The 27,253-nt window shown below is 51.7% G+C and overlaps 3 protein-coding genes across 6 annotated transcripts in view; 1 reads left to right on the top strand and 2 right to left on the bottom strand.

The window, feature by feature from the left end:
- The window catches only part of ACACB (acetyl-CoA carboxylase beta), a 64,954-nt gene extending 62,880 nt beyond the window's left edge, over positions 1-2,074 (bottom strand). For both annotated transcript variants that reach the window (XM_084867658.1, XM_084867659.1), the window contains exon 1: positions 1,944-2,074. The gene's annotated coding sequence lies outside the window, so the exon portion shown is untranslated. The remainder of the gene's footprint in view (positions 1-1,943) is intronic.
- A 7,379-nt stretch (positions 2,075-9,453) lies between these two features.
- Positions 9,454-18,610, bottom strand: UNG (uracil DNA glycosylase). The gene is made up of 7 exons (XM_084867662.1): positions 18,390-18,610; positions 17,538-17,744; positions 16,780-16,875; positions 14,415-14,512; positions 13,488-13,576; positions 11,814-11,992; positions 9,454-9,724 (listed from the first exon to the last, which is right to left on the bottom strand). Exons 1-7 carry the CDS (start codon positions 18,504-18,506, stop codon positions 9,584-9,586), a joined length of 927 nt encoding a protein of 308 aa, XP_084723788.1. The 5' UTR covers positions 18,507-18,610; the 3' UTR covers positions 9,454-9,583.
- A 1,474-nt stretch (positions 18,611-20,084) lies between these two features.
- ALKBH2 (alkB homolog 2, alpha-ketoglutarate dependent dioxygenase) lies at positions 20,085-26,823 on the top strand. 3 transcript variants are annotated; one of them, XM_084868214.1, is made up of 4 exons: positions 20,085-20,139; positions 21,182-21,622; positions 23,445-23,643; positions 25,150-26,823. In XM_084868214.1, exons 2-4 carry the CDS (start codon positions 21,346-21,348, stop codon positions 25,454-25,456), a joined length of 783 nt encoding a protein of 260 aa, XP_084724340.1. In that variant the 5' UTR covers positions 20,085-20,139; positions 21,182-21,345; the 3' UTR covers positions 25,457-26,823. The 3 variants fall into 3 exon arrangements, with proteins under 3 accessions (XP_084724340.1, XP_084724341.1, XP_084724339.1); XM_084868215.1 differs by lacking the exon at positions 20,085-20,139 and adding an exon at positions 20,156-20,253; XM_084868213.1 differs by lacking the exon at positions 20,085-20,139 and having other exon boundaries at positions 20,906-21,622.
- The last annotated feature ends 430 nt before the right edge of the window (positions 26,824-27,253 follow it).

Below are 27,253 nucleotides of genomic sequence, written 5' to 3'. Positions count from 1 at the left end.
ACGGGGGAGGGAGCTCAGGTGGCCGGGCCCGGCGAGGTCCAGAGCAGCACCTCTGGCGTGAGGCTAGCCTGGGCGGGTGGAGACTCTGCCGTTTGTCACCTGATGGGTCTGGGCCTATCACGGAGATTCTCTGAACTTTGGTTTCCTTCCTGGTCTGGGGACTGGAGTAAGTAATACCCCCCTCCCCCGCCCCCAAAACCATCCTCGTGTGTAAACGCCTGGCATGTGCCAACTTCTCAACACTCCAGACCTCAGGTTTCCTGCTGCGGCCACCAGGCCTGTCCGGTACAAGGAGTTCTGGATGCGGGACAAAGGGACAGGGCCCCTGGAGCCAGGGGGTGAGCTCGCTCCCTGGTAGCACACAGGGAGGGCTCTGCTGGAATGGCAGCTCGCATGGGCAAGGAGCCTGCAGATAAGACGCGAGGCTTCTGGCCCTGCTCCCAGGCTTCCCGGGCACAGGTGCCGGCTCCTCCGAGGCTGGGATCCCCGAGTGAACATTCAGAAGAAGTGCGAGGCCGAAGCCGGTGTGGCTCGGCGGGTAGAGTGTCGGCCTGCGGACTGGAGGGTCCCAGGTTCGATTCCGGCCAAGGGCATGTACCTTGGTTGCGGGCACATCCCCAGTGGGGGGTGTGCAAGAGGCAGCTGGTGGATGATTCTCTCTCGCCGATGTTTCTAACTCTCTGTCCCTCTATCCCTCTCTCTTCCTCTCTGTAAAAAATCAATTATATATATATAAAGAAGAAGTGTGAGAACAAGGGACCCCGGCGTTTGGACAGGGATATGATTGTCTGAAAAGTTCCATCTCCGGGGACAATGTTTATTTCGCCACAAAGATGGAGGGCCTCGTGTAACGGAGCACGTTCCAACCTCAGATCTAAAGGTGGCCAATCTGGGCGGGAGCAAACAGAACGCCTCTGCAGAAACACCAAGCGCACTCCCCCGAGCGCTTCAAATATAGGGCGTGCGTGCCTCTCAGACTACCCCGGCTGAGAACTGGCCGGGTCTTTCCATTTAAAACTTGGGAGAAGCCAGGAAAGAAATCACATCTTGCCCTAACCTGGCTCCGTGGATAGAGCGTCAGCCTGCAGACTGAAAGGTCCCGGGTTCGATTCCGGTCAAGGGCATGTGCCTTAGTTGCGGGCACATCCCCAGCAGGAGGGTGTGCAAGAGGCAGCTGATGGATGTTTCTCTCTCATCGATGTTTCTAATTCTCTCTCCCTCTCCCTTCCTCTCTGTAAAAAAAAAAAAAATCAATAAAATATATATATTTAAAAATAAATAAAATATTTTTATTGATTTCAGAGAGGAAGGCCGAGGAGGAGAGAGAGGGAAACAGCAATGATGAGAAAGAATCCTTGACCGGGAATTGAACCGTGACCTCCCGATTCATAGGTCAACACTCAACCACCGAGCCATGCCGGCCCGGCAGAAGGAAAACATTTCTCAAACAACAGTTAGACCTCACCGCTTATTTTTTTTAATTTTTATGGAAAGACCCGTTTCCTGGGAAGTCCCCTCCGTGCTGGATAAATCTGGTGCTGGGCCACCCTGCCGATGGGGGAACCAGGTCTGGGACGTTTTATCACAGCAGCTCCCTCGGGAGGTGGACGGGGCAAGGAGACACCCCGAGTTCCTCTGTTCTGTTTCAACCTTTTCAAACAGAAGTTTGGGGGGGGGGGGGGGACAAAATAAATAAATAAATACACAAACCACAGAACAGCCTTCTAGGTAACCCTGAGCCCTAACGCACTTCGGCACGTGGCACGGATGAGCAAGCACCGGGTTCCCGGCAACATCACCATTTATAGACGCAGAGAAAGACGCCCTCCTTCGCCTGTGACCCTCGGGGCCCTCGGGGCCAGCTTCTCCCACGCGGGACAGACCCGCTGCCCGGGGGCCCCCCACGGGGCCGCCCTGGCCCCAGGGCGGGCGCGCTCACTTACCCCTCTCTCCGGGCCTTTCCCGGCCCCATGTCCTCCCGGCCGGCCGCGTGTGCTCAGGCTCAGGCTCAGGCTCACATTCCCCGGGGTTGGCTCTTGTTTGCGAAGGGCCCCCCGGAGCCTAAGCTGGCAGCGCGGCCCGCCGCTCCCCGCCGTGACTGCAAATGTCACTTTTAGATGAACCGGCCCCGGCCAGTTTAAAAATATCCCGGGCCCTGGGCGGGCGCACTTAACCTTCAAGGCACCGCAGAGCAATGACAGCCCGGGCACAGCCGCGGGAGGGGACCCCCCTGGCCATTCCGCCCGCTTTTGCTTCAAAATCCGCAGGCGCCGGAGCCGCCGGGGAGGGATCGAAAGTCCAAGCTGCGTAAGCAATGCCGAGCCGAGCCGGCCCTCCTCGGACGGACGGCCGCACACAGGCTGCCGGGCCCTGGAGACGGGGCTTCTGGATCGAGCCCCGAGAATGGGCTCAGGGGATCGAAAGATCACCTGGCTTCTCTCCCCAGGGTGCGGAGGGTAGGGAAGGGGGGAGGAGAAGGAAGGGACAGGAAGGAGGGGGAAGATTTGGGTTAAACCTTCTCCATACAAATGCCACCCAAGGAAACGTTCCCCATTTTTTGGTGGGGGGGGGGGGGGTGGAATTAGGGAAAGAAAAACAGACCCCAAAGAGCTCCGTTCCTGTGGGGGGCCGGGGGCCGGCGGGGTCTGGCTGGGGCCGGGAGGAGCAGCCCAGCATCCGCAGCCGTTACAGAATGTCCCAGCAGCATGTGGGACAAAGGTCAGCCTCAGGTCCAAACCGAGCCCGCGGGGAGGCCACACAAAAGGGCATTGTCCTCTGTGAACCGGGAGGCGAGTGGGGGGGAAAGAGCCGTAAGAGCCGAGCTTGTGCAAAGACAGTTTACCTGGTGGCCGGGCCAGGTGCCGCCCGGAGCGGCCAGTCTGCTCGTGGCTGGTTTTCCAAGAAGTGGACTTCGTGGGATGGGCCGCCCGGCACTGATAAGCCTCCTGGGTCCTCGGAAGCCCCGGGGTCATCTGCTGTCACCTGGAACAGTGCCACGTCCGTTTTAGGGGCGCTGAGGGTCAAGCACCGGGGGTCCCCGAGTTCCTGATCGCCCGCAGCCCCTGTGACTGCGGTGAGGTGCGGTTCTTTATGAAGGCCGCTTCACTCTCTAGTGGCTCCTGCGGTCCCTTCAGAGAGGCAGCTCTCCAGCCATAGACCCGTCCTCCTGCGTTTCCGGGAAAGCCACCTGCGAGCCGAGGGGAGCCCTTCAGGCTCCATTTACATTCCCGGGGACGGCAAAGAGCGATCGGCTGGGCGACGAGAGATTGGGCTGTGAAATCGGGCTGCTGCCGCGGGTTTGAATACGAGCCCTGCTACCTGTGGCTCTGGGCAGCGGGCCCAGCCCGTGTCCTCATCCAACCACTTCATCGCACGGGAGGGAAAATGAAATGAAACAACAGGCAGCCAGCGGCTGGCACGGCGCTCGCTCACAGCAGGCGCTTCATAAAATCGAATCAGAAAAGATGAGAAAGACCCAGCCGGTTTGGCTCAGTGGATAGAGCGGCAGCCTGCGGCCTGAGGGGTCCCAGGTTCGATTCCAGTCAATGTATCTCGGTTACAGGCTTGATCTCCCACCCTGGTCAGGGGGCTTGCAGGAGGCAACCAATCGGTGTGTCTCTCTCGCATCGATGTTTCTCTCTTTCTCTCCCCCTCCCTTCCACTATCTCTAAAACAATCAATGGAAAAATACCCTCAACAAAAAAATCAATGAAGGGAAAAAAGGAAAGGTTAGAAACACTTGACACACACACACACACACACACACGCATGCACGCACACTCAGACGAAGAATTCTTGCTGGTGGCTCAGCTCTCCCTTGACAGTCTCTCTCTAAGGCACAGGTGTTTTCTAGAAGACAATGGAAAGCTGGAAACCAGAGTTATTCACCAACTTTCCCCATCACTCATGAGAACATGAGTAGAAAAATGTATTTCTTCAAACACAGATTCAGAAAGTCTTACATATCATTTGCCAAAAAAAAAAAAAAAAAAAAAAAAAAAAAAATCACCTGGCCACATGGAAAGAGGTTGCCAGTCCTGCTGCAAACCTCCTCCTCCTCCTCCTCCTCCTCCTCCTCCTCCTCCTCCTCCTCCTCCTCCTGCCCCCCTCCTCCCTCCCCCGCCAGGTGACTGTAGTGGAGGTTGAGGAGCACTAATGGTTTGTTTGAAGGCTCCAGAACCCCCTCTCCGTCACCCCAAATTCAAGGACACAGGAAACACACCTCTGAGTAGCCAAGAATGCCAGGAACGGATCGCCTGGTCTGTCCCACTCTCCAAACTCTGCAAACATGCTTCCAAATGTCCGCTGAGGGAATCGAATCAACAGGTGACTTTAGGGGCTGTGAGACGCAGATGAAAAGTGTCAGGACCTGCCCAGCTGGCGTGGCTCAATGGATGAGGTTCGACCTAGGAACTAGGAGGTCATAGTTCCATTCCCAGTCAGGGCACATGCTCAGGTTTGGGGCTCGATCCCCAGTGTGGGGTGTGCAGGAGGCAGCTGATAGGTAATTATCTCATCATTGATGTTTCTCTCTCTCCCTCTCCTTTCCTCTCTGAAATCAATAAAAACATATATATATATATTTTAACGTGCAGGACCCTAAATAGGAAAAGAGACCTTCCCAGCAGGTTTATTCCAGTCTTTTCTCAGCTGGAGTTACCACCAGTCACCACCCCAGGACCCTCCAAAGTAGCCCAGAGCTCATACCTCATACATCTCTAAGGTTTGCCACACACAGACACACTGAAAAGTTCACTTCTCCAATCCAAAACCCTTCCTAAGACTTTTTTTTATTATTGATTATTTACAGAAAGGAAGGGAGAGGGAGAAAGAGAGAAACATCGATGAGAGAGAAACATCAATCAGCTGCCTCCGGCACACCCCCTACTGGGGATGTGCCCGCAACCAAGGTACATGCCCTTGACCGGAATCGAACCTGGGACCCTTTCAGTCCAAAGGCTGACGCTCTATCCACTGAGCCAAACCGCTCTACCCACTGAGCCAAACCGGTTGGGGCTCCTAAGACTTTTTCATGCCAGGAGCAAACCGCAGCAGGAAAGGGAACTTCAAAAGGGAAACAAAAAAGATGATCTTAATTAATGAGAAGCGTATTAACACCAGGCTGAAGCCTCTGACTAAAACAATCCCCATGCCCCTACCTTGCCCCTCTGGACTCCGGTCACAGATAAGTGACTGACATGATTGTTTTATAACTTGGGGTTCCCAGGACAGTTTGCATAACTGACTTCCTTGTGCTCCCCAAAGCCCTCCGCAGATCCTCTCCTGCCTGGGGGGGGGGGGGGGGAGAGGAATCACTGCTGACCAGGTTTCTCCCCCGGGAGCCGCACAGGGCCGCCCGGGCGGCGGGAGGACACAGCCCTTACGCTCCGTCATTGCTGGTGTCTGGGTATGAGCCCCTGGAACAGGGGGGCTGCAAACTATGGCCCCAGGCTGTCTGTTGTCCTGTGGCTACTGAACTAAGAGCAGCTTTTCCACTGATGAAATGCTTGGAAAAAAAATAAAAGATGCCGGGACCGGTTTGGCCCAATGGATAGAGCGTCGGCTTGGGGACTGAAGGGTCCCGGGTTCGATTCCGGTCAAGGGCGTGTGCCTTGGTTGCGGGCATATCCCCAGTGGGGTGTGTGCAAGAGGCAGCTGATCGATGACTCTCTCTCATCGATGTTTCTAGCTTTCTGTCTCTCTCCCTTCCTCTCTGTACAAAATCAATAAAATATAAAAAAAAAATAAATAAAAAATAAAAGATTTTATGACACATGCAAATCCTATTAAATTCCAATTTCGGTCCATAAACATGTACTGGGACCCGGCCACACCCGCTGGCTTACATTCTGCACGTGGCGGCTTCCTCTATGGCAGAGTGGGCCTGAGGTTGGATGGCCTTAAAGCTTAAACATGTACTATCTGACCAAAACCGGTTTGATTCAGTGGATAGAGCGTTGGCCTGCGGACTCAAGGGTCCCAGGTTCGATTCCAGTCAAGGGCGTGTACCTTGGTTGCGGGCACATCCCCAGTAGGGGGTGTACAGGAGGCAGTTGATCGATGTTTCTCTCTCATAGATGTTTCTAACTCTCTATCCCTCTCCCTTCCTCTCTGTAAAAAATCAATAAAATATATTTTAAAAAATGTTTTAAAAAAAATATGTACTATCTGACCCTTTCCAGAAAAAGCACGCAGGCCTCTGACCGAAAAGGCCAAAATTGCCCTTCATGGTGGCATACACAGTGCTATCATCGCAACAAATCCGAAAACACGTGAAAAAAAAAACGTACCACCACATGGCCAAGTTCATTCATCACAACCAGCCTGGTGCGTAAAAGATCAGTGATTAAATTTGTACTTATTTTTTTTTGGGGGGGGGGGGGGAGGTGGAGGTGAGGGAGGAGTAATAGACCATGTAAGAGGCTTCTCTGTGGTCTGTTTAAAGCGCCACTATAGCCAAAACCGGTTTGGCTCAGTGGATAGAGCGTCAGTCTGCGGACTGAAAGGTCCCAGGTTCGATTCCGGTCAAGGGCATGTACCTTGGTTGCGGGCACATCATCAGTGGGGGGTGTGCAAGAGGCAATGTCAATGATTCTCTCTCATCGATGTTTCTAGCTCTCTATCCCTCTCCCTTCCTCTCTGTAAAAAAGTAAATAAAATATACATTTTTTAAAAAAGCACCACTATACTTAGAAGGTTCACTATATTTTTTTAAATAAGAAAATATCTGTGATGTTTTTATTGTTGATACAGATACATCTAGTACTACTATGTTTTTGTTGCCTACATAGTTGAGGAAAATGCTAAATTTCAGTTGAGTTTAGTGATATAGATTGATAAGTAATTCCCCCCTCGAAGTTCAAGGACGTCTGAATTCTTTCCAAGGGCTCCGCAGGTGTCTCAAGATCCCAGGTTAAGTACACCTGCCTTAACCTAAGTGCAGGGACTCTGAGCTCTAGTGACATGGTGTTGCATGCCTCAGTGTGAGGGCAGCACCATGGCCAGAATCCAGCTTTTTATTTTATTTTTTATGCTGAAAGGCAAATGAATCAGTGTGTAGTGAGTTTCTTTCTGGGAGACGATTCAGTAGGTTTTTAAAAAGGAGTTTGCTTTGTGAATCCCTTATGGCAACTCAGAGCTTCCTGCTTCCACCCTTCTCATAGTCCCACAGAAATATGAGCCCCTCCCCCTGTTCCTCCCTCGGCTCAGGGGACCCATTGTCATGCCCAGAGGACCCCAGGTCACCAGAGGGCAGAGGAAGAATGCATCTTTGTCCTGCCTGCTGGCTGACGGCAGAACCTGGGATCGCAAGCCCTTCTCTTCAGCCAAAGACTCGGAGGGAAAGATTCTCAAGTGAAAGGTTCCCGACGCCCTGCTTTCCTAAGAAATATCTGTGCTGTTCTAGGTGCTCTTGCTGGATCCATTCTTTTTTTTAAAAAAAAATATATATATTATTGATTTTTTGCAGAGAGGAAGAGGGATAGTTAGAAAGAAACATCGATGGGAGAGAAACATTGACCAGCTGCCTCCTGCACACCCCCTACTGGGGATGTGCCCGCAACCAAGGTACATGCCCTTGACCAGAATCGAACCTGGGACCCTTCAGTCTGCAGACCAACGTTCTGTCCACTGAGCCAAACCAGCTAGGGCTGGATACATTCTTTCTAACGCTCTTAAATATAGGCAACGGGTGACCAAGCCCTTCTGACCCTTTACTTTCCTCTTTCATTTCACACCAGGAGTGTCCACCCAGTCCCTCATCTTTGTGGTTATTAATCCTCTCCCGAGCACATGTTCCCATTGATTTTTAGAGAGGGGAAGGCAGAGAAACATGGGTGTGAGAAGCACACCGATTGGTTGCCTCTGGCCCCAGAGGAGGAGCCTGCAACCCAGGTGCCTGCCCTTGACTAGAATCAAACATGGGACCCCTTTGGTCCTCAGGCCGGGGCTCTATCCACTGAACCAAACCGGCCAGGGCCAGCCTCTCCTCTGGATGGGCTACCGGCTTCTCCAGCTCTGTGGGCAGGTCAGTGGGCTCGGGCCGTGTTTTCCCAGCGTCCTGGCCTCACACCGTAACCTCCGATTTCCTGGAAAGTTTGCAGACACCAGCAGAGGGAAGCTGGGGCACTGTCCCAAGGTTTGGCAGGACGCAGCCCTGACAGACAAGGCCAAGGTCTCCGCAGAAATGTTTCCCAGCTGAAAAGGCCCCTGTAGGGACTCAGCGGACCGGGACCCCAGCCCCCAGCCCCCGCCCCTCCCTGGAACCCCGCCCAACGCTTACCCAAGCCCCGCAGACCGGTGGGCGGCTCCATGGGGCGGACGGAGGGGGGAGGGGCAGGGGCGGAGGCAAGAGCGAGGGCGGCCCTTCCTGCCTGCAGGAGTTGCCATGGCAACCACTGTCCAAGGGCAGCCCAAGGGCGTCCACGGATGGCCAGGCCGGGGAGGGGGGCGGGGGAGAGGAGCAAGCAGCATGAAGGGCACAGCACAAAAAGTGAAACTTCCACAACCTTTTATTCCCAAACTCCACCAGGTTTAACTCTGAGCCCGGCGAACGGGAGCATCCCTAACAGACCTAGGATGGAGGCTCAGCCCTAATGCAGATGGTCTCTTTAAAGATTAAAAAACAAACAAACAAAAAAAACACCCGCATAGAAATCGAACCGTGACAGCCTGGTTCACAGGTTGACCCTGGACCACGGAGCCACGTCGCCAGGCACAGAAGTATTTTTTAAAAGAGTGCAATTCTCCAATGTTCCAGAAAATGGTAAAACTACGTGATTTCTGTCCAGAAAAAAAAAAAAAAAAAAAAAAGCATCTGGCACTATGCTGCCTTTTCTCCCAGTTCAAGATACACACGGGAGAAAACCATTTCCCTTCTTAAAACAAAACCAAACCCCTCCCTCCTTCCACTGCCTATTCCTAGAAACACCCAGAGAACAACCAGCCCACTTCTCCTGGCCTCGGCCAGTCTGAGGGCTCACAGCAGGAGCTGTTCCTTGGAAATTCTCTCCTAGGCTCCAATCAGGTAACTGACCCCCAATTTCTGGGAACTGGCAAAAAATGAAACAAAATAAAATCCCCATTTCCTGCCAGGAGGGGCCTGAGGGCTCTGTAAGGACCCGGCCCCTGTGCGAAGCCGGCCTTTCTACATAAAAACACCCAACACTTACAGCCTAACGTCTAACCTACCGGTAAAAGCAACTAGCAGCTGGCTCAGACACGGAAAAGGTGCTTGTCCCACCATCTCTAACCATAAAGGAAACCGAGGGGAGGAGAGTCTAGAGAATTTGAACTCCTCTTCTTTCCCCAAACTGTGACGTGTCTTTTCTAAGCCAAGGCCAAGTTCCTGAGACAGACGCGTGGTCGCAGGGGACAGTCTCTGCTGGGTAGCGCCGCAGCCACTCCTGGGCAGCCTGGCGGACGGCCGCGCTACCGAAACGTTCTCCCGGCGTGCATGGTGCTGAGGGAGCACTGGGGAAATTATGTTCTCAATCCGACTTCGTCACTGACAGATACTTCAATAGCAGCTTCTAGAAACTGCCCGGAGGACCCCCCTTCCCCCGCCCCCCGCCCCAGTTCAGGGTCACAGGTCCTTCCAGTTGACGGGCTCCTTGCCGGACTTCCGCAGCAGCTCGTTGGCTTTGGAGAAATGTCTGCAGCCAAAGAACCCTCGGTACACCGACAGAGGGGAGGGGTGGGCGGTCTGCAGCACGTGGTGGCGCTTCTGGAGAGAGAGAAAGAGAATGACCGAGAGTTGGCACGGCTGGGCCTCTGAAGACAGTGTGCCGTCCCCTTTGCGCTTTCTAAATCCTCTCACTTTGCTAAGTGTATTTATTTGCCTTCGGTGTTCACATGGGGACATCAGTGCACACATTCACTTGTGGGGCAACTGCCTTTGCTAGGCTCTGAGGCTGCGAGGACCAGTCTCAGCCTCCAACTTGGCACCGTCTATGCAATCTCTGTAAGTGCCTGATGAGCCAGGAACTCACTGCTGAGGACTTATTTGCTGAAGGATACCCGGATGCAGGTGCCCACACAAAGACGCAGGTTTAAGGGGGTTCATTTCAGCACTGCTTCTCCAGGTAAAACCCAATAGAAATTCAGTGTCATGCAATGAGCTAAAAATATTTTTCTCAAGTTCTTACAACGAAAAACCCCACCGATGCTAGAATAAGGCTGAGCTATTGTACATATGCTGATAGACCTCCAAAATATATCTATTTTTTTTTAAAAAGGATAATTGCGTTACAAATTTCTTTTGGGGGAAAAATTTACCCAAAACGCTATTTGTAGTAGTTCCTTCAGGGAAAAGAACTAGTGGAAAGCATGTGAGCCCCCCGTCACTGTTGGGGTGTGTGCAGGAAGCAACCCATTGACGTCTCTCCCTGCCGGCCCCCCACTGGCCCCCACTTCTACTCTCTCTAAAAATAGAAAAAAATGTCCTTGGGTGAGGATTAACAACAAAAAAGGGACTACTTTGATTTTTAAATTTCCAACAGTCATTAACTGAACAGGAAGATTAGACTTTTTATTCTTTTCTGCATTTAAATTATAACCACCTAACAAATAGTTTCAAACATCACTGCCTTCAAGTTGCTCAGTCCGGGAGGGTCCTTAACTGAAGCCAGGCAGCCCTGTGGCTAAGAGCACAGAGCCTAAGGTGGGGCCGCCTGGTTCAAGTCCCGTCTCCACCCCTTAGTTGGGTAGCCACAGGGAAGTCGAGTTTCATTTTTCATCTGTAAATTGCGAATATCAACAGCGGCCTAGCTTGTGTGTGGAGAATATTGTGAGAAGTAATTGAGGTCAAGTGCTCGTTAGCACCCTGTCTGGCAGACAGTCCAGGCCCCTGGAAATGTGAGCTGTGCTGAGCTTGGGAGGATGGCTTAGCCTCTGGGGAAGAGACCTCTCCCGCAGGACAGGACAAAGGAAGCAGGGCGTTCAGAGGCGGGGAAGTGGGGCACAGGAAACAAACCCGAGATGTGCCTGCAGGCAGCCTGGCGTGGAGAGAGAAGCAAGCTGGGGCTGAGACCAGGGCCATGTCCCAGACCCCAGCCTATCAGCCTATGTCAAGGCCTTCAGGGAGAAGGCATGAATGCTCCAGGCAAGATCAGAGGGGCCTAAAGCAAGGCAAAGGTATCTGGTGGGGAGGGGGACTTTTTTTGAAAGATGAGAGAACTTGGGCCATGAATGACAGACTGGATAGGGAAATGGGGGAGGGAGAGGAAGACAGGGAAAAGAGGTAGGGAGGTATAACGAATGATATCTGATTTGGTTTCTGGCTGGACAACTGGATAGATCAGCGATCTTCGACCTTTCTCATCTGATGGCACACATGTTCTACCAAAATTCTGCGGCACACCAAATAATATATTTTCTGATCTGACAAAAACAAAATCAAAAGTGTAATTTTGATTCATTCACACCAGACGGCCATGGTTGTGTTGGCTGTTGCCATTTTTAAATTTGACAATCTAAGAGAAAAGAGGCCAGTGCCCCCTCGTGTTGCCATGTTTAAAAATTCTTGCGGCACACGGGTAGAAAACTGCTGACTTATTGGACTATTTGCTAAATGAATGGTAGCTGGGGATCTGTGTACTTTCCTACGTATACGGCAAGTTTATGCCTATATCAGTAAATCCTAAATTGGCTAGCCACTCTCCTCATTACCGTAATTTGTCTAAATTTTGTTCCATTTCCAACCCTAATTACCTGTCTTCAGGGAAAAGAAGCTTCCTTTTATGGCAAGGATTTTCCAGGACCACGCTGCAAGGATGCCTAGATCCTCACCGGTTTAAACTGTGAAAACCACATACCCTGTCGATGGCACTGCCCTTCTTCTGAGCATAGGAGCCCCAGAGCAAGAAGACGAGGCCACTGGAGTTCTCATTCAGCCAGGACACCACCGCATCGGTGAACTGCTCCCAGCCTCTCTCCTTGTGAGAATTGGCCTGATGCGCCCGGACGGTGAGGACAGCGTTGAGCAGGAGAACACCTACGGACATCCGCCAGAGAAAGAGGTTAAAGGCAGGGTGGAACGAGTCAGCCAAGGTCAGGGCTAACTATCTGCAGGAGGAAAGCATGCTCAAAGGATGGGGCCGAGCGGCCGGCTGGAATTCGGCCAGAGAGAAAGCATTTCAACCGCCTGCTGGGCACTTCTGGGTGCTACCAGAGGGCACTGAACTTTCACCTCTGCACTTTCAACACCTGTGCAAGTTCGAAACAGTAATGTGCATAGACACCGTCGGTCATCAGAAAGAACTGTTTTTAAACAATATCGTGATATTAAATAACTCCAGAAAATAACAAAAGGAGGCCACAGTGTTTTACTGGGGGGGTTAGGGGGGGGGAATCTAACTCAAGAAACCAAAGGGTTGCAGAAACCGGTGTGGCTCAGTGGATAGAGCATCAGCCTGCGGACTGAAAGGTCCCAGGTTCGATTCCGGTCAAGGGCATGTACCTTGGTTGTGGGCACATTCCCAGTAGGGGTGTGCAGGAGGCAGCTGATCGATGTTTCTAGCTCTCTATCCCTCTCCCTTCCTCTCTGAAAAATCAATAAAATATATATTAAAAAAAGAAAAAAAAGAAAGAAAGAAACCAAAGGGCAAATACTTTTCCCTTATCCTGGTTGTAACCTATTTGTTAAAAAAGAAAGAAAAGCCCTGGCTGGTGTGGCTCAGTTGGCTGGGCACCGTGCCGTGCATGGAAAGGTTGCCTAGGTTACGGGCTTGATCCATGGTAGGTGGCATGCAGGAGGCAGCTGATGGTTGCTTCACTCTCACATCAATGTTTCTCTCTCCTCTCCCCTTCTCTCTCTCTCTTTAAAATATTTTTTTTATTGATTTTTTACAGAGAGGAAGAGAGAGGGATAGTTAGAAACATCAATGTGAGAGAATCATCGATCAGCTGCCTCTTGCACACCCCCTACTGGGCATGTGCCCGCAACCAAGGTACATGCCCTTGACCGGAATCGAACCTGGGACCTTTCAGTCTGCAGGCCGACGCTCTATCCACTGAGCCAAACCGGTTTCGGCCCCTCCTCTCTTTAAAAAACAAAAACAAAAAAAAATCAAAGGAAAAATTTAGTTGTTTTTTTTTTTGTTTTTTGTTTTTTTTTAAAGAAACCCATAGGTATTAAAAACAAAACAAAACAAAAATATCAAAGGAAAAATTTAGTTTTTTTTTTTTAAAGAAACCCATAGGTATTAAATACATACACCACCACCTATGTGGAAATGACAAAAGTGAGGACAAAATAATAATAAAGGAGAACACAGTTTTAAAATTATGATTAAAACATGAAAGAACGGGGCTAGGAGTCAAGCTGGGGGGAAAAGGAGACATATGTAATACTTTAAACAATAAAAAAAAAAAAAAAAAGAAAACCATGAAAGAAAAAGGAGGAAACACTGGCTGAGGGTAAAACGGAAATTCATTTACTGACATATAAGTTTAGTCACGTTAGCCACGTGTAACCGTGGTTGGCTTACCTTGCTTGGCCCAGCCAGATAAGTCTCCGTGGCCAGGATGGACAAAGCCTTCTATGTCTGTAGACAGCTCTTTATAGATGTTTTCCAAGCTGAAAGCAAGCCAGAAGAAAAAAAGTAATCTTAAGTACAAACTCGGAAAGTTCAGCAACCTCCAGCAGACGTGTGAACTACAGCGAGTAAAGCCAGCCATTCCTGCTGACACGTACGTTGTCAGTCTGTATTTGGGTTTAAGGAACAGCACTTCGGAAAACTGAAGCACACATTAGCCCAAGAGTTACAATCTCCCTCCCGATGGATGCTTACAGTTTTATATCTCTATGCGTTCACTCATAAAAACCCTCTAGCCCGGCCAGCATGGCTCAGTATAGTTGAGCGTCGACCTATGGACCAGAAGGTCACACTTCCAGTCCCAGTCAGAGCACATGCCCAGGTGGTGGGCTTGATCCCCAGTGGAGGGCATGCAGGAGGCAGCCGATCAATGATTCTCTCTCATCATTGTTTCTCTCTCTCTCTCTCCCCCTCTGAAATTAAAGAGGAAAAAAATAAAATAAAATAGGCTAGCGAAAGTCCCCCAAATAGGCGAACCAATCAGTTAATACAGCATTCTCTGCCCTGACCAGTTTGCTCAGTGGATAGAGCGTTGGCCTGTGGACTGAAAGGTCCCAGTCAAGAGCATGTACCTTGGTTGCGGGCACATCCCTAGTAGGAGGTGTGCAAGAGGCAGCTGATTGATGTTTCTCTCTCATCGATGTTTCTGTCTATCCCTCTCCCTCCCCCTCTGTAAAAATAAATAAATAAATAAATAAAATATATTTTTAAAACAGCGGACACCAACAGGTGGTCCGTGAGGTCCAAAAGGTTGGCGACTGCAGATTGAAAGAGCCCCCGCCTGCAGTCGGCCCTGAGCCATCCATAAAGCAATCGTACCTGGGCGGAGGCGGAACAGGTCTTTGAACGCTAAAGCAGAGCCCATGAGCTTGATTGGGTCCGTGATATGGATCCTGTCCCAGGATGACAACCTTCACCTGCGAATGCCAGGTGGCAAATTAAACAATACTCTAGCGTAGGCAGTGTAATGAACACGGGGCTGACTGCTGACCTATACAAAGGGACAGGATAACGAGAAGAGCGACCCCCTTTCCTATCGGAACCCCCCGAAGGAAGCAGATGGCCTGGTATCTTACTTATTTTCCATTACAAATTCTCCTTCACTCAACCACTCTACCACACTGCCCCCTCCCTTCTGACTCTGGGATTGGAAACAAGTTAGGGTCAACTTTGCTTTCATCCCCTTCATTTGTCAAATGACAGAAGTAAATACACCTTGAAAACAGGTACAACCATGCAGAAAGATATAAAGTGGTTACGTAGTCATCTCCCAGTTATCCTATCCCATCCTCATTTTTTTTTTTTTTTAATTACCTACAGAATTGGGGTGATTGTACTCATTACCCTACACTTGGTGTTCCTCACGTCATACCCGTTAGCCTTCCAGTTACAGAGCCCAGTCAGCTTCTTTTCCATCACAAAAAGTCACGTGGCAAGCACCCTGGTATGAATGTTTCCCCGCTGTTGCTGTTATTTCTGTGGAATACTTATAATAGGGGAGCTGCTGGTCAAAGGGTAAGTGTATTTAAAATTTTCATTTCCAACGAGTTGAAGCAATTGGAGTTCCCCACCGGCAGCATTCGGAGGGGCCTGTTCCCCTCGATCTTCTAAGGAAGGAAACCAGAAGGTAACGAGGTCGGGTCAAGAGCCACGGGAGGCGGCGACGGCGGGACGCAGTGAGAAGTAACTAGGTCACTGTCACGGGCTGGGCGAAGGCACCGGGAGGCCGCCCACCTCTTCTTCCTTCTCATGCTTCTGCTCAAGGGCCACCTTCTTGGGATCTTCTTCCCCAGCTGACACGCACCTTATCCTTCAAAGTCCGGCTTCAGACAGTCCCGTCAGCGGGTCTCTCCCTTCCTGCCGCTGGTGCTCACACTGTCCCCAGCCCGAAGCCACCTGTCCCAGCATGGGAGCTGGGTACCCCACAGGTGGAGGAGCCAGGTGACCTCCCGGAACTGCCAAATGCTCATGTGTAAGGTCACTCTGAGCCACCCGATCCCCAGTTTCAGGTTCTTTTCTTATTCTTCCCTACTTATATTATAATAATTACCGGTATTCCAACCAGAACACCGATTCAACCAAGAGGCAAAACAGTAGTGAATTTAAAATAACTTGGTTTTTTTTTCTCCCCCCCTCCCCACCTCTAACTTCAGAAACAAGGAGCTACATCCAAAGTCCTGACTCTAAACTGAACACTGTGAAGTTGGCTAAGTATCAGGCATAGTAGCCTTATCAGGATGGCTTATTCACCCATTTCACTCCTACTTAGCAGATATTTACTAAGTCACGGGATTCCTGCTCTCCACTTACAAACGGTAAGAAGGAAGTGTAAAAACCTCCCTTGTAAGCAGACACTAAGAGTATTTGGGGGGGTTTGAGGAAAAGCCCCAGATCACAACAGCGGTGGAAAACGGGATTCAGTGAGGTGGTTGGTTTTAAAAGAAGGCAGCGAGGAGAGGCCTGCCACAGTGTTCAATTCTGATGTGAAAGAACGGGGTGGTGGTGGTGGAGGAAAGGCTGGCTAAGTAGGACGGGTGTGTGTGTGTGTGAGTGTGTGTGTGTGTGAGTGTGTGTGTGTGTGTGTGTGTGTGGTGGTGGTGGTGGTGGTGGTGGTGGGAGGTGGTGGTGGAGGAGGAAAGGCTGGCTAAATAGGACATGGCCACGTGCATGCAGCTTCAGGCAGTGGGAAGCCAGACCAGCTTCTGAACAGGAGACTGACGTGACGAGAGCCCCAGGCAGCAGCCGGTTGTACAACCAACCAACGCAGAGAGATTTGGTAACATAACCGGGCGGGAGAGCTGTTTGGGCCAGAAGTTAAGAGACTAAAGGACAGCGTGGTCAGACAGAAAGAATACTGAGCTTCACGTCACGGTGGGGTTGACTATAACCAGGTGGGAGAGAGTAACTCCTTCATGCCTCAGTTTCCCCATTACTACCACAATAACACTTAACACTGGTCTGGGATTGGGTTCAGGATTAAGTAAAATACAAGAAAGGAGAGCATACGGATACAACGGTCTATGTCAAAAATAAAAGGTTAAAATATAGCCTGACAAATCTCACAATTTTAGTATTTTATTTTGTTAAAATGTGGACAGTGTCTTAACTCCAGTGTCCCTAATTAAGAAATACTATTTGACTCCCACTCTTCTTCTGCAAAAATTCACCCACAACCTGTACTTACATCTCTGATGTTGCACATTTGGGTCCAGGTGAAGACTTGGTGTGGGGGCGGATACACAGTGTAACGTCTTCTTTCTTCTGCAACAAATCCCATCAGCTGATTGAAAAAGAAACTAGATTTAAAATCAGATTCTCACTGAAAAGCGTATGAATTCAGTAAGAAAGTTAACGGAAGCATCATCTAACTCTTTGCTATGTTTAATGTCCCAATTCTTTTTTGCCCTGGCCTGGTAGCTCAGATGGTTAGAGCCACACACCAAGGTTACAGGTTCTATCTCCAGTAAAGGCACATCTCTAAAATCAGTAAGAAAAAAAAAATTTTAAAAAATCTGAATAATTTATAAGAAAAACCAGCAAATAAAAACAGTACCTGCTCCCTCCCCACCGAAGTTGCTCCATCTCTTCAACCCCTCCCTTTCTTTGGGCTGGGCCAAAGTCGATTGGCTTAGACGCTCTGATTTCCTGTTAATGCCAGCCCCTCCCCGTTCCTTTTTAAAAGGCGGAGCCAGGTTTCAAGCAGCCTGGTTTGTGGTTTTTACTTTGCTACTCTTTCCTGGATAGCAGACTGACTAGATTGGGTTAAAAGAAGTCACGATATCAGATATCACCTTACGTCGTTTAGAGACGAATATAAATGTGCAGATGCAAAACACCATAGTTAACGGGAGAACAGGAGACTAAGAAAGCAATAGCCTATACGTGTGGCCTCGGCCCGCTACATGCTAACAAGACTACGGGCCCGCAGCCTCCTCGTTTTACCTTTATGAAATACGGTTTTCCGAACTCTCCGCTGAGGTGCTTCTTCCAACTCTCACCGAAACCCACCGGCACGTTGCGAGCCGCGAGTCTGAGCAGGGCCGCGGCCTTGTTCTTCTGGATGCGGTCCAGCTGCTCGGGGCTCAGCGGCGACGAGGGCGGTGTGCCGGGCTCCTCCTGCTCCGCCCGGGCCTTCTTGGCGGGGCTGACCTGCAAGTGGTCCCCGCGGAGGCGGGTCAGGATCCACAGCCCACCTCTCCCGGGCACCAGCAGGTTCCGCCCCCGACACAAAGGCCCATAGCAGAGGACGCCCATCCGTGGGCTTCAGCCCCACCCGGAGGATCCGTGCAAAACCGGACTCTGGGAACCCGCGCTTAGCAGGCCGACGCCCCAAAAAATTTCGTGTTTGGTATGAATAACCGGGCGGAATGGAGGGGTGCGCTGCAGGGGAAGCCCCGCTGCAACCAGGCGCCCCGCCCCGCCCCGCCAGACCCGCCACTGCGCGTCCCCACGTGGTCTTTTCGCGGCAAAAAACTCTCCGAGGCCCCGCCCCTCCCTTCGTCCGATTGGACGCGAGCGAGAAGGGCGGTCCCCTCGCCTCTGATTGGCGCCGTGGGCTCCCAAGTGCGCCCCTATTGGCTGGCCCCTCAGCAAGGCCGCCGATGGCGGGGAACGTTGTTTTGAATTAGGGTGAAGGCAGCTTTAGAGACACGAGACTCCCACGTTTCCCAAGTCAGGGCTGCGTTCCTGCAAACTCTTCAGCCGCGCGGTCCCCGCCGCCTTCCTCCCTCTCCCTTTCCCTCTCCCTCCCGCCTTCCCCGGCCCCACGAGCGAGCGGTCCCCGCCGCGCCTCACCTCTGCACCCACGGCCGCCACGCCGGTCCCCGGGGCGGCCGGCTCGGGGCTGCGGGCGCGTCGCTTCCCGGCGGGGCTCGGGGAGAAGAAGGAGTAGATCGTCTTCTGGCCGATCATCCCGAAGCCGCCCGGGGGCCCGCGAGGCTGGGGGAAGCGGAGGCGCGCCGCCCGGGGTCGGGCGGGCAGGCAGGCGCTGGCAGTGGCGGTCCGCAATTGGCGCCAAGCCGCGCGCGCATGCTCCCACCGAGGGGGTGGGCTGGGCGGGGGGCGGCGGAGGGCCTAGTGCGCATGTGCGGGAGGGGCTGCTGGGGGCAGGGTTTCCTTAGGTGGATCCATTCATTCATTGGTTTGCTCTGTATTCCCCCATTGCTCTGCCTTGGGGCGAGTCCCCGCATTCTGCCTGCTGAGTGGGGGAGGGGGAGTGGAAGAAGATAAAAGTACCTGCCAGGTAGTGGGAGTGAAATTAGCATTAAAATACGATTTGTTGCGGAAACCCGTTCGGCTCGGTGGATAAGAGCGTCAGCCTGCGGACTGAAAGGTCCCAGGTTCGATTCCGGGCAAGGGCATGTACCTTGGTTGCGGGCACATCCCCAATAGGGGGTGTGCAAGAAGCAGCTGATCGAAGTTTCTAACTCTCTGTCCCTCTCTCTTCCTCTCTGTAAAAAATCAATAAAAATATATTTAAAAATTTTTTAAAAAATACTATTTGTTGAGCTCTTAGATACTACATTATCTCGTCCAATTTTCCCAACCCATTTTACTGACAACAACACAGTGCCTTACCTGTGAGTTTTGGGAAGACCTTGAAGGCGTGAAGGTTGAACTCCAAAATAGTCATCCTCTGTAAGGGACCCCTGTTCCCCATCCCCCCCCCAACCCCCAATACACCTGCCTGTCCTTCCCTCCCCATAACCAAGCCATCAACAGGTCCAACTGGTTGTCTCCAAAAATAAAGCCTGAATTCAACCGCTGCCCTCTCGTTCTACTGGCCAAAATCCCAGCTGGCCACATCTTTCCTACCAAGTGATCTGTTTGGAAGGCAAAACTATTAGTAATTTCACATCACAAACAGGTCCCAAGTATGCTTAGCGTAGGATGCCAGCTTGTCTCTCTGCTGGCCAGGCTGCTTCCCTCTCTGACAGCCCTACGAGGGTGGCATGGCTGAGTCTGGGTCTCGGCGTTCACTTGAACATAACCAGCTTGTCCCTCGTGTGGCATTCACACCCTTGCATGCAGCATTCCCTACTTGGAAGCTTCAGGTCTCAGCCTGGGTCCCTTCCTGCCGGTCACTCTATTTATAGCTTCCGTATTACCGAAGATTATCCTGTGTGTTCTTTCCTTGTTTATCTCTGCCTGCAGCCCCCAAATGTAGCCTGAGTGAGGGCAGGGACTGTATTCTTGTTAACAGATGTGTTTCAGGGCTTAGAACAAGGAACTTGATGGGTAAGAGAGAAGGTCATAATATAAAATCGTTTACCCACACAGCAACTAACTCCCTGTCGGGCTCCCAGATGAGTCCCCAGGGAGAGATGCACCGAGTAACAGCTCCCAAACCAAAGGATGATCCTCAACAGTCACAGAGCAGATTCTAAACTCAAAAAACATGTACGTACCCTAGTACAGCACTTGCAACACGCCCAGGAGCCAACAGGTGGCGCTCGGAGGCCGCCCGCCGCCTTGTTTGGCAGCTCTGCCTGCATTTCCCAGCTTGCTGCTAGAAATCCACCCGGAAGTACTGCTGCGGTCCTGGGTGAGTGTTTTCTCCTTCCCACCCCCCGCTTCCCCCCATCTACTGTGTTTGCGGGGTTCGGAAGCTGCACAGATGCTGAGATTTTCGAGAACCCTCGTCACCCCACTCACGCAGGTGTTACAGTTATTTCTTATCAGAATTCCAGTACTTGCCTATGGATCACGTTGAACTGTTTATTCGTAGATTAAGAATCATAGCCAGCCCTAGCCGGTTTGGCTCAGTGGAAAGAGCCTGGGCTTGCGGACTGAAGGGTCCCCCGTCTAGGGCACTGCCGGGGTTGCCCGCTCCGTCCCTAGTTGGGGGGCAGGGGAGGGGCGCGTGCAGGAGGCAGCCAATCAATGATTCTCTCTCATCATTGATGTTTCCATCTCTCCCTCTCCCTCTCTGAAATCAGTAAGAGAAAGAAAAGAAAAAAAATCCTATCCACTTGAGGATCACTATACTTGTTTATTTTACTTCAGTATTTTAGTATCACTTTATTTGCTTGTCTATTTAATTTTAATACTGGTGTGGGCAGGGCAGGCGGCTAGGGTGAAAGGAAGGTAGACACACTGCTTTTCTAATGACATTGTGGCAGGCAAGCCCCTTAATTTCTCCTAGTGTTACTTCCCCGTCTGTAAATTTGCCTGTACAGTGTGAATTGGGGGCGGGGGGGGGGGGGGGGCGTGTCTATAAAAATACTGGTGCCTGCCCAGACAACCTGGCTCCGTGGTTGAGCTTTGGCCTATGAATGAGGAGGCCACGGTTCCATTCGGGTCAGGGCACATGCAGGGGTTCCAGGCTCCATCCCCAGTGAGAGGCTTGCAGGAGGCAGCCAATCAATGCTTTTCTCCCATCATTGATGTCTCTATCACTCTCTCCCTCTCCCTTCCTCTCTGAAATCAATAAAAGTTAATTTTGAAAAACCTTCAGGTGCTTGCGGGAGGAGTGCAGGCATTTGGGTTTTTTTGCAAGCTAGCCAGCTGATTCCAGCATGGCCAGGTGTGCGAGACCCTGGGCTAGGCCAGATCATCCCAGCTTTAACCACCTACTTCCTTCCTAGCACTTGGCGTTAAACTTTCCAATGACAACCTGAAGACAGCAAGGAGGAATGCTGCTTGGATCACTTGGCCGTAGAGCCCATTTCTGCATCTGGGACAGAGCCTGGGCCGTGTCTCTCTCTCTGCCCCGCCACTGACTCCCAGGTCTTTGCTCTGTGGAGACAGGATGGACAGATTCCTGGAGAAGAGGGCTCCGGGGGGCCCTGTGGGAAAGAGGGAGCAGGAGCAGACAGGAGCAGGCCCAGCCGAGTCGGGAGAAGACGAGGAAGGCACCGGGAAAAGGCCCAGGACAGAAACCCCCGGGAATGGCGCTGGCTCAGCGGGCCTCAGCTGGCGACGCATTCGATCCGAGGGCCTGGACTGCGATTACACAGTCCTGTTTGGCAAAGCCGAGGCGGACGAGATTTTCCGAGAGTTGGAGCGAGAAGTGGAGTATTTTACAGGTAAGCAGAGGACTGCAGGCTGTGTGCAGAAGGTTTGATAAAATGAGCCCACGTTTAGAGAAATCGGAACTTGGGAGCCATTAATTACGGATGAGTTTGTTAGTTGATTTGACACATTCTCTGGGCCCCTTGTGGGCCAAGATCCTCTCGAGGTGCTTGGGATAAAAACTTAAAACAAACAAACAAAAAAAACAGGATTGCCTGCCCACTGGGGGCTGACAGACAGCTAGAGTGAATCTCCACTGGGAGAATCAGCTAGGAAAGTTGAAAAAAGAAAAAGACCGAGATCAGTGGAATCAGAGTAGCTGGGGGCGAGCCTGAGCATCAGTGTTTTCCGGTGAATCCAACGTGCAGCCAGGGCTGGGGACCACTGGCCGGGAGAGACGGCAAATGGCCGGTAATCGTGCAGCGCTCTCAGCATCACCAGAGGACTCCTTTGTTTGTGTTAACTCCGGTGGCTGGGCCGCGCCCCACAGACCAGCGTCTGCATTGTCAGGTCTTGTAGAGGCAGTGGGGTACCTCACATTGAGAACCAGCACGGCGGCGGCAGAGCACAAGGAGGCACAGGAAAGCCCACTGGGGGCCCCAGCCTACAGACTAAGCTGTGTGAGCCCCACCTTTCAGGGGGCCCCAGACCCTTGGTCTCCACAGTGAACAAAATCACCCCAGTGTGGCTGAAACCGGTTTGGCTCAGTGGTAGAGCGTCGGTCTGCGGACTGAAAGGTCCCAGGTTCGATTCCGGTGAAGGGCATGTACCTTGGTTGCGGGCATATCCCCAGTAGGGGGTGTGCAAGAGGCAGCTGATCGATGACTCTCTCATCGATGTTCCTAACTCTCTATCCCTCTCTCTTCCTCTCTATACAAAATCAATAAAATATATTAAAAAAAAAAAAAAATCACCCCAGTGTGTATCACCCCTAACTTTATCTCGCTCACATCTCGGCCTCTTTCTTCTGTTCCTACTGTAGTCAAGGCGATTAAGTCATGGTGTTCTTAAAATAATCGGACTAAGACCATGTTCTCTAAGTGCAGGACAAGATTCACTGTTTTTGTTTGTTTTAAAAAATATATATTTTCATTGATTTCAGAGAGGAAGGGAAAGGGAGAGAGAACCATTGATTGGCTGATTCCTGCATGCCCCACACTGCAGATTGAATGCAACCCTGCCATGTGCCCTGACCAGGAATCGAACCATGACCTCCTGGGTCCTAGTTCCATACTCAACCAATGAGCCACGCCAGCTAGGCAAGAATCACTGTTCTTAAATGAAAACTTTGGGCAAGCCACAATGACTTTTGAGGAGGGGTCCTTGGTCAGGTTATTAAGTCATTCCTGCCCTGGCTGGGTAGCTGAGTTGGTTAGAGCCGTGATTGGCAAACTGCGGCTCGCAAGCCACTTAGTGCTCTTTGGCCCCTTGAGTGTGGTTCTTCCACAAAATACCACGGCCTGGGAGAGTCTATGTTGAAGAAGTGGCGTTAGAAGAAGTTTAAAAAATTTGGCTCTCAAAAGAAATTTCAATCGTCTTACTGTTGACATTTGGCTCTGTGGACTGATGAGTTTGCCGACCCCGGGGTTAGAGCTTTGTCCTGATATGCCGAGATTTTGGGTTCGATCCTGAGCCAGACCACATACAAGAACCAACCAATGAATTCATAAATAAGTGGAACAACAAATCTCTCTCTCTCTCTCCCCCTGGCCCCCTCTCTCTCCTTCTCTCTAATATCATTCGGTGTCTTTTTTTTAATTATCCTGAATACTCAGGTAGTGAGTGTGCAGGCACCCCCTGCCCAGTTCTCTGAGCTGCCATGCTTCGTCTGCACAGGTGCGCTGGCCAAGGTGCAGGTGTTTGGCAAGTGGCACAGCGTGCCCAGGAAGCAGGCGACGTACGGCGACGCTGGGCTGACCTACACGTTTTCCGGCCTCACCCTGTCCCCCAGACCCTGGGTCCCGGTGCTGGAGCGCGTCCGGGACCGCGTCTCTGCGGTGACTGGGCAGACCTTCAACTTCGTGCTCGTTAACAGGTGACACCCTGCTCGTCTTTTACTCTGGTTGTAGGCCCCCAGCCCTGACTTTTACCAATCTCTGCCTCTTCCAGGAGGGAGAGGATAGGCTTCCTCCATATTTGATTCCTTGGCACCGCGGGTAACCCCTTAGTGCACCAGGGCTGTGGGTGGTGGAGTGGCATGAGCAGCCGGTCTTCCTGGAGCTCCTGCCTCAGGGGAAGGGAGGGGTGATTCACTGATGAACGGCTGAATGAGATCCTGTCAAACGCTGATCAGTGTCTGGCTGATTTGACCAAGAATGGGCAGCAGAAAGCGGTCTGGGTTCAGGGCAGGGTTTCTCACAGGGTGTTTTTGGGGGGCCAGATAATTCTGTGGTGCGGACGGTCCTATACATTGTAGGAAGTTGAGAGCAGCGTCCCTGACCTCCACCCACTAGATGCCAGTAGCAACCCTCCGTAGTCATGGCAACCAAAACGTCCCCAGACACTGCCCAGTCCCGGGGTGGGGCAGGATCTCCTGGTTGAGAACTCTGGGTTTAGGGGATGGTGGTTAGAGGAGGGCTCTCAGAGGCACTGACTTTTGAACTGGTAACTAACAGGGGAGAGAGCAGGAGCCACTGGGCAGAAGAGCTGAGGGATCTCGGTGTCTATGGAGTGAACGTCCCATTGATGCTTCCAGAAAGCAGTGAATGAGGGAAAGGGGTCTGGGGTGAGCTCAGAGGTGGGCAAAGGGCCAGACTGTGGAAGGAATATGGATTTTATCTAGGTGTAGGAGAGACTTTTTTTTGTTGTTAATCCTCACCCGAGGATATTGTTTCCCATTGATTTTTAGAGAGAGTGGAATGGAGGGAGGGCGAGAGAAGAGAGGGAGAAACATTGATGCGAGAGAGACACATCAAATGGTTGCCTCCTGCATGTGCCTGATGGGACTGGGGAATTGAACCTGTAATCCAGGTTATGTGCCCTTGACCGGGAATTGAACTTGCAACCCTTCTGTGCGAGGGCTGACACTCTAAACTAGGGGTGTCGAACTCAATCAGAGAAGGGGCCAAAATCTAAAATCCAGCCTAAATCGCGGGCCGAAAGGTTTACTGAACAGTCATAAACTGACAATGTCATAAACTGACAGCGGAGTGCAGTGATGACAGCGCGGTGCGGGCCACATTGCAAGGCCTGGCGGGCTGGATTTGGCCCGCTGGCCTTGTGTTTGACACATGTGCTCTAAACTCTGGAGGGGCAGGAGAGATCTTTTCCTGATAAAGGTTTATATATGTGAACCAGGAGAACTAGAAAACATGTTTTGGTTTCTATTGGTTGTTGAGTTTTCAAGCACGTGACCGACGAGGACTGGGTAACCCAGTGAGAAGGCTCTAGGTGTGGCTCACCTGTGGGACCAGGTAAGGCCCTCGGGCCTTGCAGAAACCGTCCTGCTGGGAGCAGCTGTTCACACGGAGAAATGAGGATGCCCAGTGCTGGCACGTAGGAGCGAGCTGTGCCGTGAGCTGTGCCCGCTTCCTCACCGCAGGTACAAGGACGGCTGCGACCACATCGGGGAACACCGAGATGACGAACGAGAGCTGGCTCCTGGGAGCCCCATCGCCTCCGTCTCCTTTGGGGCCTGCAGGGACTTCCTCTTCCGGCACAAGGACGCTCGCGGGAGGAGCCGCTCCCGGAGGCTGGAGGCGGTCAGGCTGCCGCTGGCCCACGGGAGTTTGCTGATGATGAACCACCCGACCAACGCTCACTGGTATCACAGCCTCCCCGTCCGCAAGAAGGTCCTGGCTCCGCGCGTCAATCTGACCTTTCGCAAAATCCTGCCTACTAGGAAGTGAAAATATTTTTCCGTTAGTACTTCTGCTGTCTCCTTGCCTCTCTGCTTGAGGATGGGGCTGGCATTGCCTTTACCAACAGGGAAAAGAAAGGTTATTCCTGGCTCAGTCGGTAGGAGCGTACTTCCACACACTGAAAGGTCCCAGGTTCGAATCCTGGCCAGAGCACATGCCTGGATTGCGGTTTTGATCTCTGGCTCCAGCTGGGTGCATGGTCAGGGCAAGTGTAGAAGGCAACCGATCAATGTTTCTCTCATCCTCCCTTCCCGTCTCTCTCCAAACCAATGAAAATGTCCTTGGGTGAGGATTTAAAAAATAAATTATGAAAGAATACCAGTTGATTTATTTTTTTTCCTGAAAATGATTCTTTTATTGCTATAATACAGAGCAGATACAAAAGGTGCCTTTACCAAGTACATAAATCAGCAGTTAATGTGGCAGAAACGACTACTTTAGCTTAAGTTTTTTTTGCAAAAAGAAGCTGTTTTGTAAATAACTTAAAACTAGAAATAAGATAATTTGGCCGCTACGTAACGCCTGATAATTTACAAAACGAGAAAGTCAGGTTGAGAGACTTTGCACGGTATCATTTACAACCGTGGCCTCTGACCAACAATCTGCTTACGACGCGTTCAAAGGATGAGCCCTTCTGTCTCCTGGCATCTCTCTGTAACAGCAGACTTCAGAGAGGAGCAGAAGTTACTCAAAGCGACAGGTGTGCAGTGCGGCCTAAGGTCACACGGTGGGGTGTTTGTCCCACCAGCCTCGGGTAACACGGGTATGCACGCTCGTTTCAACATCGAGCCAGGCTCTGCCACGGAATGGGGGGGGGGGGAGCAGCAGTGAGTGGCTGGACCAGACGCTTCCAGCTGCCCCTCACGCCGCCGGCCAGGACCTGGAGAGCCTTCACAGTCTGTGCTATCGGGTACGAGAGTCCAGGGTCTGAGTCCTCCGGGTGCGAGCTGGGCCTGGCGGGAGCGTGGCCTCGTGAGCTTTTAGCTGACACCGAGGCATCTTCTAGAAGGGTCCGCCTGCTCGCCCCCACCGGAGGAAGGGCGGCTCTCAGACTTACCTCAGGCGGCCTATTGGGTCTGATTCCAGGTCTTCTCTCGGAAGAGTCCACACGAATTTGGTATCCATTTTCTTCTTTTAAAATACACAAATCTCGCTAAAATACATACTCCTGTGTCATCAAAATGCCTTCGGCCTGGCCTGTGTTCATGCCACTTACCTAAAGAGGGAAGAGCATGCTCCCCGCGGTGTCTCTCTGTGTAAGGCTGCTGGGGACAGATGCGTTTAGAACATGGGCCTTTAGCAGAATGACAATACTGTTATTGTCAGCTGTAGTTCTGTGTTTAAAAAATAACTTAGACTTCTTTTTTTGTGGACAAGCCTGGCCTTGGATGGTCACCGAGTCTAACCCTTCACTTTAGGAAGAGGAAACGGGTCCGTGGAGATGGCAGCCCCTGGGTCAGTGCCTTTCCTTCCGGGTCAGGCTCTCACATCCAGGCAGGGCTGTCTTCTTACCCGGCCCCGGCCCCACATGGAAGTCTGGCGAGCTCCGCCTGAGCAATAAATAAATAGGAGAATAACGGTCCGAACCAGGTCTCTGGGTGAGAAAAGTGTCTTCTCCAGAGCAGAGGGGTGGCAGGGGAGCCCACGCCGCTCAGGCCTGGCTGTCCACATGGGCTGATAAGCCCGCCCAGTCCCATCCTGAAGGTAAAAGCAATGAGTGAGCCGGTCACTAGCACCGACGCGGTCGTGAACGGGGTCCCCGAGGGGCAGATTTGGCAGATGCGC

The sequence above is a fragment of the Pipistrellus hanaki genome, assembly GCF_964339955.1.
Source record: "Pipistrellus hanaki genome assembly, chromosome: 19".
Lineage (NCBI taxonomy): Eukaryota > Metazoa > Chordata > Mammalia > Chiroptera > Vespertilionidae > Pipistrellus > Pipistrellus hanaki.
Note: the sequence above shows the minus strand (reverse complement) of the source record. Positions and strands in the feature narration are given on the sequence as shown.